Genomic DNA, 13,758 nt, shown 5'->3' on the forward strand with positions numbered 1-13,758 from the left:
CCTTGTGTCTAACTCTGCCGCTGTGAATGGGAGAGGGAGGCCAGGTAAGTAAAAGCATACATGACAAACACTGCAACGATAAATGTTTTTTTCTCTCTTTGAATTAATGCAATGAAAAAAACATCAATGCTTCATAGTTTTTGATTGTTGTTGTTAAATACGGCTCTACAAACATTGCCAGAGGCGGCCACTTCAAAGGCATCGGTAATTCCGCTTGGCCTTTCTTCTCTTCCGGCGCATTATTCATCATGTTTGCATTCCATAATCCGTCCTCGTCTTATTAACCAACTTAACAGATTAGGCCTAAACATGCACAGCTGTTGCCGGACCGAGGAGAAACTCACAGTGTAACAGTTTCAAAATGCAAACACAATTTACAAACCTTTCATGTGATATTAAAATTGTGTAGATTTGATGAAAGAAATATTTTTGGAGAAAAACAACAGAAAATGATGTTATTAACTCAACAGCTGACTAAGAAACTCTGAATTAAAACCAAACTAAAAATTGCCAAACGATTTCTCTTTCACAGACTGAGCTTTGGTTGTTTTGTTTTACTGCATATCAACCCTTTTCGAATTATTTAATGCCACTTCCAATAATTTTGGAAAAAATTTTATGCTTCAAGTTCTTGATATTTTCAAATATTTAATAATGGTGTTTGGATTCATTGTTCTGTAGAGAAAAAAATTGTTTTTGTTTGACTTTGCAGAACATAATTGAGTTTTGCAAAAGAAAAGAAAAAATAATAGCATCAATGTTTGGTCTGTTTTAGGTTAGGAAACCAGTATCTTCAGACAACCTGATCTGGTAGCATCGAATTACTGACTAAGAACAAAAACAGATGAAGTATTGTATCAGAATAGATACTACGCTTTGTTCTTAGCCAATCTTAGTAAATCTTGTGTATCTCGTAAAAGTACATTCTCAACTGTATTATTGTTTAGTAGTTTTTATTTTTTGTGTCCCTCCCATACATTAGGGGGTGGGGCTAATTGGTTAGTGAGTGATAATGGTCAAGTCAACTACAGGATGGAACGATAAAATTGTCACCCTAGAAAAAAAACGACATGATTCCATTTCTGTTTTATGAAAATCGGTTTTCTTTTTTTGGGGTTGCAGACCATCTACTAGTTGGCCAGTTGTGTACTAATCCCAAAGCGATAAGAGCCTTCTATCATGTCTGAAAGTGACACAATCTTCAACAAACGAGATCGGAGATGCACCACTGTACAACTCATGCTCTCTATCAATCCAAGTTATGACAACAGGACAATTGCCAGCACCCTCAAAATGCATTGCTAAATTGCCATGAATAACAAGGGCATGCCCAGGGTGATGAAAACGAAATTTATAGCCACGGATATGGCTTTTGGTGTTGCTTCACGTGAGTGCCACATTATGCAACCTCACATCTTCGAAGTCGGCTTGAAAGCCAACACTAGAGTGTGGCACTTGGGTGTGGCTGCAGAACTCGGTGCCAGCCCACAAGTCCAAAGAGACCCAGGCTTGGCTTCAGATGGAATGCTAAGACTTTGTACCCTTCTCTCACTGGCCATTCTCCTCCTCTGATCTGAACCTGCTGACTAAGAAACTCTGAATTAAAACCAAACTAAAAATTGCCATTTGGTTATACGTCAAGAACATCACCAACATGACCTCCCACAACACCAAAAGCAGCCTGATCACCACCATTTACCGAATATTCTCCAAGCTTCTGCCAGCGCTTGTGGAAAAGGCATGCTCCCAGTTCCAGACCCATATCAAGGTAGTGATTGAGGCTGAAAACGGCTACATTGAATGTAACTAAAATATATAGAAAAAGAATTTAGGGAAATAAATATTAATTAACTCAGTTTTAGTACAATATTAGATATGTATAGAATGATCATGATACTAAATTATCTGAATAAAATTATTAATAATTAAAATTACATTCTGCTACTACTTGGGTGACATCTTGAATGCTGGTGATGATTGCAAACATGCTAACACTGTTCGCTATTGTATTAATGGGTGTAAGTTCAGGAAGCTGTTACCAATCCTTAATTTAGGCACATTTCTTTCAGGGTTCAATGCAAGGTCTTTTCAGTTTGTGTTCATTCTGCCATCTTGCATGGCAATGAGACATGGGCCCCAAATACTTCTGATTTATAACAGCTTCCATATGATAAGGTAGGTGTGCATCAACAAACTAGAGGAAAGAATTCCTTCACCTGTTCTTCATCAGAGTTTTGTATTGGTGAGATTTGGGATGCCTTACGTACTTGGTGTATCAGATGGTTTGTCCATGTACAGCGTACCATCTCTAACATCCACTCCATAACACGCCTGGATACTTCAGGCATTAGGATATTTAGTAGACCAAGGAAAACCTGGTCTGATTGCATAAAAAGTGATTTCACTGCATGAAATATGACTGATATCAATCCTTTGTTCGGACCATATGAAGAGCAGGTGTGTCTGCTGTTGCGTAGCCTAGAGTCTGGGGCACTGAATACACTTTAAATACCAAAATCGGATGATGATGATGATGAGGCTGAATAACAAGACTAAATTTAACATGTGGTCAGATCATCATCATCATCATAAGATTGTAGTAAAACAAATCCTCTGTAACTGTAAAAGCATTCACCTGCATTGAGTTGAGTTGAATCCAAATGAGTTCACTTCATCCCATATCGATTAGCAGTTGAGTTCCTGGCATACTTTAGCCATTTTCGGTCTCAGCGGCAAACATGCAAAATGCAGGAACCAGCCACCAGTTCCATATCTGTCTTTACTATTTCAATCAATGTCATTAGTTGACCTTCCTGTCAGCCAGTGAGTGGGATTGAAGTTATTAATTTGTGAATAAATTCCTTCTCAAAATGTTAAAGAATATGACCAAACCAACAAAGTTTCCTTTTGAGAAGAGTCTCTGTGATTGTGATGCTGGTGGCGTGGCATCTTGCATGGATAATGATACGGTTTGAAATTTGATTGGATAAACAGATACATGTGTCGTAGGCCTGTTGAAGACCTTCAGTGTGTGAAGATTTTCTCATCATTACTCTGCAGCTGTAAAGATTGAGCTCAGATATTTGAGCGGTTCGACTTCTTCAACAATGGTGCAGTTACGAATGATAGGGACTCAATAAGAAACATGGTAATTGACTGACAGAACGTTTATTTTAGAGACATAAGTCACCCTAATCATGCATTTGGAATAATGTCAACACCACTTCCAAGCAGAAACAAATTCTCGCAAAACACTAGTGGCATAAGACCACCGAGTTATTTCCCTTTACTTTTCTCTCATGAGTACTTCATGTTTAGTACATCACTTTCCTCCCACCATTTCTCATTTCATTCATCATTTCTTAACTGTTAAATCAGGGTGGGTTGTGATCAGATAGAAAGACACAGAAGACATATATCTTGTCAATTGTTATTAACTAGCAGGGCTACCCGGCGTTGCCTACAGCAAAAGTAACCTATTTCTATTAAAACTTCTATCTCTCTCTATCTGTCTCCCTATCTTTCTCTCTCCACCCCTATTTCTCTTTTGTAGAGCCCATTCCTCTCTGGACACACACACATACAGATAACTCTCCTTTATATAAAAAATTCCTCAAATAATGAGTAAGCATTTCCTTTCCATATTAGTACATAATAACCTTGAAAAGCCAAGCCTCCCTGACGAAACCTGGTCCAGTTTACTTCTAGAGAATGTATAATTTCTTTTCTAAATTTTAGATACACATTATTTATCCGAGGCAACGCCAATCAAGAATATACTAACTTTGTGAGAGTTTGTTTTGTTGTTTTCGACTTTTAGTTGGACACACATACACTGAGACAACTGTGTTTTATGTAATAGATTGCAGGGCTACCTGGTGTTGCATGGAACCCTAATTTCTGTAAATTGCATAGATTATAGAAAATTTAAAGTAAAACTAAATCCTCAATTCAAAATATTTAAGTTAATTTGGGGACAAAATTAGAATAAAAATAATTTGGCTGAGGTTCTAACTCACTAACTTTATCTCACCCACAGTAACAGGTATGAAATTATGGTGCTATTAAATATATAAACCAGACTGCTCATTTTTCTTTTCTACTTCTTTCCTCTATCTAGAATCAAAGTTGGTCAGTCCAAGGCAATGAAATAAAGAAGAGAAAAAAAGTGTCTACTTTTTCACTAGTGAATATCGAAAAAATAAAATGAGTGCTCAGTGATTAGGATAGCGATATTAAGATCAGAGACCATGCAAGGTTAACTACTATGACTTCCTCTATGATATTTGTAATCAAAACAAAAACTGCTGAACGGATTAAATATGAAAATCGATTAAATCGATTTGGAAATGTAATTTCTTCTTTTAGCAAGACAGACCAATATTTGCCTTTTATTTTGTAACTTATAGTAAAAAAGCAATTACACACAAAAGTATGGCAAGAAAAGATTAACCGTACATGTAAGATTGATTAAGAAATCAATGTGATCGTGATGTTGAAAAGGATAATCCAATATGATGACTAGTAGGGGGGGGGGATAAATTAAGCAAAGACGATAGGATCAAGTTACGGTTGAAAGATGAAAAGTGGCTCCTAAAACTGTAAATATGCCAGACTAACTGATGTAGATGTCGATAGTCATGCTAAAAAGTAAAATCATCCCCTCTTGGGAAATTCTTACCTTTTGAAGTGCCAAGTCATGTTTTTTTTGAAGCTGAAGTTTTTCTTCATAAAATTTGGCTTCCATCAGTTTGGTTTTCCTTTCAATCTGTAGAATACAAAATAGTAAAATTAAAAAACTAAAATTGGCGCCACCAAGTTAACACATTAATATGAAAAAAAAAATCCTCCCTTTATAATGAAGACAGATGTGTGTGTGTATGAAGTAATCATATATATATATATATATATATATATATATATATATATGATTAATTCATTTAATCACATAAATTAATATACAAAGGTATAATTTTATGCATAAATTTTTCAGTATTTACTTCAACAGTGCTTCATAGGTAGAACTAGGTAGTTAAGTTATGAAAATATATATGGCAATTAAGCTACACAGAATACGCCCGACAAATTCTCATGAGAATGAAATGCAGAATATTCTGTGTAGCTTAATTGTCATATATATTTTATTAACTTACTATATATATATATATATATATATATATATATATATATATATATATATAGTCGTCCACAGATAGACTGTTTCGCTGTATCACAACTTTTGGGTGTGGCTAGACTAGCAACTACCTCAAGCTAAGGTTGAAACTCGACCGCCTCGGCAACAGTCAGCGTTTCTAATCATTATGCTATTTGGCTGCTGCTAAGATGAGTATGTGAAATTACAATGATTAAACATTGTCCAAACACCTAAGCTCTATGTGTTTACACAAAAAGCATTGCTTTATATGCTAGCGGCAGTTATTTCACTCCCCAATATGCTCAACATGCTCAACACAAGATAGGGAGCATATATATGTGTGTGTGTGTGTGTGTGTGTGTGTGTGTGTGTGTGTGTACAGTCACACAAAAGTTAGTGACTATAAAACTGCTGGATGAAATAATTTCAAGTGTTTCGAAGGAAGACAGCAAAAATCCAGTCCAACAACACCTCTCCGCAGTCATAAATGAATTAAGAAAAAAAAATCTTTCATTCTATTCCTATAATGTGATTTTACTTTCTTTTTTTTTTCGTTTCTTCTTTCTATACTAATTGATACGTTTTTCATTCTCTTTTTAAACATTCCAGTTTACGACGTTTTTTTATTTCTTTTGTTTCTAAAGTTCATTGGCTGAAACGTTATTTCATATAAATATGAATATAAGTGTGAGCATTAGAGAATCATCTTTTTAGGTCAATTTCGATGGAGTAAGTAAACACACACACACACACACACACACATATATAATATATATGGAAAAGTCTCTGTATAGCTTAATTGTCATAATGTCATAAATCCACATTCCTGGACTTGTAAACACAAGATATCACACATTCTTCTTTTCTATGTTGCATCGTGCAATTCATAACTTCTGATCTTTGAATGTTTTTTGTTTTTATTTAATTACAATTTCAGTCATTTTTATGGGACGCAAAAATGTAGATCAACTCTATCTGGAATGTGCGTGTATGTTTTCAAATATGCGTCGCCACATATCTATATGCAACAAATGCACTCCTAATTCTTGCAATTATACTAGCAATACTGCTTCCTCCAAAATAACAAAACTTCTGAACAATCTCAATAACCTTATCATCTAAATGTACTTTATTCCCATCTGAGTGTTCCTTCATCTTCATTGTCTTACACTTCTTGCATACAAACTGCCTATCATTTCTCAAACAATTCCACTGCATTCCTTGTGTACTCAATGCTTACAAACATCACAAAAAAAAATGAGTTGCACTCGATTTTATTTCTATAAACTAACAGTTTTTTAACCACTGATCATAAGTCTTTGATTTTGCTAACATTCACTCTGACTTTCCATAACATTCTTTTAAGTCTTTCACTTAATTAGTAGATCTTCCCTTGTTTCACATACAAAATAGAAAAAGTAGGATCTGACCTTCGGGCTGAGATCTAAAGTGTAGTATCTGTTCTGATGCTACACTTAATTTGCCCTTATGTCTGCTCACCCTTCAGCTAACATCCACATTTGTGGTGACTTCAATGTCGACAATGTGGAATGGCTGACCTACTCTAACAAGACAGATGATGAGGGCAGGTTCTGTCATAATTTTTCCATTGCCTATGACCTCACCCAGATTGTTCACGAACCCACCTGAGTGCCCGATACTTCCAGTCAGTATGCTAGCCTTCTAGACCTTTTTCTCACAACTTCCCCTGAGCTATGTTCAAGTTCTGTTCTGCCTCCTCTGGAATCTTCTGACCACTCGGTTGTATCAGTTAAGATAAAAACGAAATGCAATAAGTCTTCAGATATACCTCTCCACCATACTGTATATCGATACTCTACGGCTAACTGGGATAGCTTCCGTACACTTATATCTGATCTACCCCTGCATTCCATGTTTAAAAAGGATGTATCCTCTATAGTATCAGACCTGACCGAATGGCTAATTGTAGGCATAGACTGATTCATACCATCAAAAAATTCCAACAAAAACCTAACAGCCAGCCATGGTTCTCCCCAGAATGTGCTGCTGCCATCGTGCACAGAAATAACTTTTTCCATGGATACCAATGTAATAGATGCACTGAGACTAAAGCTACTTTCAGGACTGCTTGCAACCACTGCAAAAGAGTAATACAAAATGCAAGAGAGCTATATGCTCAGTCCGTTAAATCCAAAGTAGCTGAGCAGCAGCTTGGTTCCCACCAGTTTTGGCAAATAGCAAACAGGACCTGAACAGAAGTGTGCGTTCTATCCCAGATTTTTGTTTTATTGTTATTTCCATGACAGGTGCTCGTCTGAACTCCAATCTCTGGTCCCCCCTCGCCAATCTTTTACGAAAAACACCCGTCTAGCTGAATCCACTGTGAAAAATTTTCCCCACTCTTTATCTTTGCCTAAATCAAAAGGTAGATTCCATGAACAAAGCTTCTTTCTTAAACTGCACGCCTATGGAACTCTGTTCCGTCTGCCTGCTTCCCACCTGACTACAACCTGGATGTCTTCAAGTCCAACGTAAACAAATTCCTGATGAACCGCCCCCTTAAGTAAACACTTCATTAAATCTTCACACTAACGTACTGTACTTGCAATAACCCTTATCCCTGAGTGGCTTCCGGGCCTTGATAAGTGGTGACCACCGTGTAAAAAAAAAAAAATAAAATAAAACCATCATCAATGGACCTGAGGTCATCTTGTCAGCATCAGACAAGGCCAAACTATTTGCCAAGAACTTTGCAGCTAATTCTACCCTATGCGACGAAAGCCATCAACTCCCCATATTTCCTCCTATAACGGACAACATACTCTGCAACATACAAATATCTGTGCGTGAGGTCACCAAGCTAATCAAGAACCTTTATTCCAGTAAAGCGACTGGCCCTGACAGCATTCCAATCATTGTGCTGAAAAAGCTTCAACCAGAACTTTCCCCCATACTTACAAAACTCTTTAAGTTTTGCCTTAAAGAGAAGTGCTTCTCAACAACCTGGAAAACCTCATCAGTATGCCCTGTATTTAAGAATTCAGGTGATAAGTCATCTCCCTCTCAGTACAGACCAATAAGTCTCCTGTGTGTCATGAGTAAGCTGATGGAATCCATATTAAATAGAGAAGTAGTCAACCACCTCAGCAGAAATAACCTTAGTGACATGCAATATGGCTTCCGTTCTGCCAGATCTACAGCAGATGTGCTAACTGTTATATCTCATAGGATTAGCGAATCTCTTGACAAAGGCTTCCTCTCTATGGCAATTGCTCTTGACATATCAAAGGCCTTCGATAAGGTATGGCATAAGGGCCTACTTGACAAGATTTCCAGCTACGGTATAACTGGAAATGTTTTCTAAATCATTAAATCATTTCTCTCTGATAGGCTTATAAGAGTAGTGGTCGATGGACAAAAATCAGAGGCCTGCAGTATTAATGCTGGAGTCTCTCATGGGTCCATCCTGGCCCCAACTCTCTTCCTGATATACATCAATGATCTCCCTAAACACATACTTAAATCATTCGTTGACATCTATGCTGATGACATGACCATCTATGGCAACACATCAAAGGCCATAAATGACAAAGCTCTCTCTAATTCTCTCTTCTCTGATCTTGAGCGCGTGGTACAGTGGGGGAGGAGGTGGCTGGTTACTTTTAATGCATCTAAAACAAAGCTCCTTTCTTTACATCATCAACGCTCTGATCCCCATCAATTGGCTCTCGTCTAGGTGAGGCCCCATGTTTTGATAAGCTTCTGGGCTTGACCTTTACTCCTGACCTGAAATGGAACACGTACATCAAGTCAGTTGCCAAGGTCGCTGGAAAAATAGTAGGATCCTTCTACTGCTCCACAAGATATCTCACCGCTGATGCAATTCTCTATCTATATAAAAGCCAAGTACGTCCAAGGATGGAGTACTGTTGCCACATCTGGGCAGGAGCTGCTAAAAACAGCCTATCCTGCCTTGACAGAGTACAAAATAGGCTTTGTGGCTTAGTGGGTGATGCCCTTTTCTCTTCCCTGCAACCTCTCTCCCATAGGAGAGATGTTGCGAGCCTGTCTTTGTTTTATTGTTACTACTATGCCAAGTGCTCGTCTGAGCTCCAATCTATGGTCCCCCCCTCATCAATCTTTCACGATAAACACCCATCTAGCTGAAACGACTGTCAAAAATTTCCCCCATTCTTTATCTGTGCCAAAATCAAAATGTAGATTCCATGAATAAAGCGCTTCTTTCTTAGAAGTGCACGCTTGTGGAACCCTGTTCCGGTTGTCTGTTTCCCACCTGACTACAACCTGGATATCTTCAAGTCCAACATAAACAAATTCCTGATGAACAGCTCTCTTAAGTAAGACACTTTATCAAATCTACAATACTAATGTACTGTACACGCAATAACCCTTATCCCCGAGTGGCTTCCGGGCCTTGATAAGTGCTGACTACTTTGTAAAAAAAAACAAACAAGGGGAAACTCTTCTATCTTCAAATTTCATTTTTGCCTACTTCCAAACGACCTTGTGTCACATTTTGCTTTCGTGGGAAAGCAAATAAATCTATACAAATACTAAATATTTGGATTTTGGAATGTAGCTATACTGTTATTCTTTATATATATATGAATAATTTATTTTTATATATATATATATATGTTCATTAAAAGCCGTCATTTCATAGGTATAACCTTATAAAAATGCATCATTGATAATGTTTCAAACAATTTTTTTATTTATTAACATAAACAACATATAAAAGAGATAGGTAGTTTTCTTGAAGCATTGCTAGTAAACAAGTAAGTGGATAAGAAAGCTGTAAGCAATGTAGAATGCCAGGATGCTGAAATGACGTGGCATATGAACAAAAAAACAGAAAAACGAACGAAGGTCATATTCAGATTAAACATTTTTGTACACCTTTTTATTTTTCTAAATCTTTCACATAAAAATCAGTAAATATGAACTTACTGTTTCATACAACTGGAATGGTAAATATCTCTAATAAATTTCGAGAAATAACTTTTTTTCAAAAGGAAAATAAACAAAAATTATGCTGTGATTGTGGAACAGGAATATAAAATCTGGCCAGTGTGCGCGTATTATCAATGGTACTTAAGCGATGCCTATAAATTGACATCTTTCAATAGAGAAATATATGAAAGTACTATTTTGAAAGTCACTCACCTCACATTTGCTTGGGCATTTGCATTTTTTTGGTTCATCTTCTGACTCGGAAACTGAAATTAAATGACCAATGAATTATTAAGAAATTACAGAACTATCTTATCAAAGAACCATTGATTTTATGAAACTATTTTTACATAATCACTTGAATTACTACAAAACGTACAAAAGTCAGGTATCAGGAAACATTCATTTTGAACGCGTCCCTACCTTATAAAAGAATTGACGGTTGAATTTATATGTTGGGCCTTTCTGCTTGTGCAGTGATAAAACTTTTCAAAAACACTTGTGATGTTGCATAAAAACGTTCACTTTGGTGTAAATCGGACTTCCATTTCTAATCAAATTTTTGTGATTATCGATTTTCAATACTTATCAGATGCATTCCAATACAGAACCTACGTCAAAACACTCCCGAACACATCAAGTACCTTCATGTGAAATTTCTAAAAAATCTGCGCAGCCATTTCCAAGTCCATAGTGAACACACACACATGCACACATTTTATGTGATAGATAGATAGATAGATAGATAGATGGATAGATGGATAGATAGATAGATAGATAGATGGATGGATAGATAGATGGATAGATAGGAAGATACCAATGCAGATGTGCGGACCTGAAATGGTAAGTTTTACTAAAAAAATAATTTCAGTTGACAACAGTTTGCGGCTTAGAGCAGATAGGGCAAGCTTTAGCAAAGGCAACTGAATGATAGTGATGGCCTCAACAGACAAATTATCTCAATTGGACCTTAGTTGATACACTACAATTTAGCCAAGATGTGGACGGTATCACACACATTCAGAGTAGTTTTCCTCTTTTCTAAAACCATGAGATATAAATGTTTGGGTCGGCAGTTGTCAAGAGCGATTCACACGGTTGTATAGCTGATCACTCCTGGAGAATCAAGTCAAAACTTGTGAGTGTTTCCAGCTAATGGAATCTATTATACAGTAAAGATCGATTCAGAAAACATCATCACAATTACATCGACAAACTTGTAGAAGACTCTGGAAGATCTGACGATAGCGATGTTTGACAAAGATGTTTGTAGTAAAGAATTCAGAAAAACTAAGGATTCTTGACGTGATTGATTGAATATTTGAAAAGGGAAATAGTAAAAACTGTAGTACAAACTATAGATCATCATCATATTGGGTTCAACATCCATTTTAAATGTTGGCATGCACAGGATGGCTTTTAGAAATTAACTTTCAAGCTAACCTATCTTTGGCCAGGTCTCTATTTATCCCTCTTTCTCAATCCATTCTTATTACTTCCCCCCACGTTGCCTTGTCACCTCAACTGTTCTACATCTGTTAACACAAGAACTCTCATCCATTCTTTCAACGTGACCATACCAACAAAGTCTCCTGTGTTGCACAAATCTTCCTATCCCATCCAGATTTAATCTTCCTCTGACGTTATCAGATCTAAGCCTGTTTTTAAAACTCACATTACATCATATCATTCTCATATCATTTTTCTCCATGAAACGCATGTCCTCAACTCTAACCCTAACCATGTTTCACTTTTATGCATATGTCTGAGACTTTGTCTTTGTTTGACACTGATAACAATCTTACTAATTGCAAAAGTTTTTTTTAATTTACCCCATCCATTCCTAACTTCTGCAATACAGAGGAAAAAACTGTTGAAATCGAAAGTGATGTTAGCTCTGTGAGCTTAGCTGCAATGCTAAATCAAGGACACAGGCTTCTTGTCGATAACTTGCATTCTGGTCGATAACTTTAAATCCTCCGGTATGAAAATGTATAATAAAACCATGTGCTACTCCGCTCGACAACGATCGCCGACCCTAATGTTGTATGTCATGGATTTCTTTTCTTTCATCTTCTGGCTGTGTCGTCGTTGTCTTTCACATTGACAGTCGCCGAGGGGAATGTGTATGGGTTCATAAGTACAAAAATCTAAGATAAAACAATCACAAAGCACATTTTTTTTTTTTACATAGGCATCACCACTTATCAAGGTCCAGAGACCACTCGAGGATAAGGGTTAAGAGTGTCAATTGAACAATATAGTAATCGTTAGTAATGGAAATTCGGTAAATTTGTTAACTTAAGTGGAACAGCTCATCAAGAACTTGTTTACATTGGACTTGAAGACAATCAGATTGTAGTTAGCTGGAAAGCAGGAAAACAGAAAACAGTTCCACAGAAATGCACTTCTAAGAAAGAATCTTTGTTCATGGAATCTACGTTTAGGTTTAGGCACAGATAAAGAGTGGGGGGAATTATTGATAGTGTTTTCAGCTAGACAGGTGTTTCTTGTGAAGGTTTGGCGATGGGGGACCATAGATTGAAGCTCAGTCGAGCACTTGCCATGAAAATAATGATAAAGCAGAGACAAACTTGCAACATATCTTCTGTGAGATAGGTATCAGTTGCACTCTGAGTGTGTGTGTAACACCATCGACCCTCTGTATACTAAAGTCCACATCTACCTAATCTGTTGAGGCCATGTTCATCAGCTTATCTCGATGTGCGCTGAACCCCAATTTGTATTCGACAATCCAGACTGGCCAATGTCGTCAACTGTAACTGTCGTCAACCATTGCAAACCTAAGATCAATGATGTGCAAAGAACTTTTTCAGGACAGATGCTCAAGTGAAAATAAAACATATCTCTGTAGAGTACTGGCCTATGATACATTCCTCTGAAAAGGGCACTTTACTTTTAAGACAGGAGAAAAGGGGCAGGGGCTTGGATACTCCTAGCCCCTCCTCCCGCAAGTCTCTACCCAAGACTATCTGCAGCTGTTGTAAAACTCACCGTCACGTCTAAAATTAGCTCTCAAATCTGACCTTTTGTTTTATCCTTTTTTTCCGTTCACCTTGATTAATTAATCCTATGTTAGCTTTCATTTGTGTTTCTTTGTGAACAACTTTCTATGCCTTTGTTCTGCTGATAAACTTTTTCTTGTTATGTCTTTTTTTCTTCTTTTTTACTTTCTAATACTTGAAATGGGGGGGGGCGTCAATAGTATCACAAACGCCCTCTAGTTGATAGAGAAGCTAAAGCAATCAGGGAATGGATTCATTACGTAGAACGTAAACATATTATTATTACGACCAAAAAATTCTTGTTTTTGAAAAGCATAAAGCAATTCAAAGACAAATATTCACAACTGTTTAATCTAATTCTTCACTTCCAAATATGCTATCAGATAGAGAGCAAGAATCAAAACCTCTTGGTCAGATGCATTCAATAAAATCTATTGTGTGACTGTTGTAAATATTAACCTTAAAAGATTACATATTTCCAAGTAACTGACAGACAGCAAAATCCCACCCCTTTACTGTAGATATCCCTAGATGCCGGAAAATCTTCTTACTTTAATTTTGCCATAAAATGAACTGAAACATTTCAAATGGCAATTTTATGCAGATTATTTCGTTTTGCTT

At 36.8% G+C, this 13,758-nt stretch overlaps 1 protein-coding gene across 2 annotated transcripts in view; it reads right to left on the reverse strand.

Annotated features, from left to right (window-relative positions):
• Positions 1-13,758, reverse strand: part of LOC145249765 (centrosomal protein of 112 kDa-like) — a 777,157-nt gene that overhangs the window by 243,297 nt on the left and 520,102 nt on the right. For both annotated transcript variants that reach the window (XM_080111687.1, XM_080111688.1), the window contains 2 exons: positions 10,325-10,377; positions 4,682-4,768 (listed from right to left, as the gene is read on the reverse strand). In XM_080111687.1, coding sequence (XP_079967813.1) covers positions 4,682-4,768; positions 10,325-10,377 — 140 coding nt within the window. The remainder of the gene's footprint in view (positions 1-4,681; positions 4,769-10,324; positions 10,378-13,758) is intronic.

This window comes from Euprymna scolopes, chromosome 28 (assembly GCF_053919585.1).
Source record: "Euprymna scolopes isolate OS-2025 chromosome 28, ASM5391958v1, whole genome shotgun sequence".
NCBI classification, from domain to species: Eukaryota; Metazoa; Mollusca; class Cephalopoda; order Sepiida; family Sepiolidae; genus Euprymna; species Euprymna scolopes.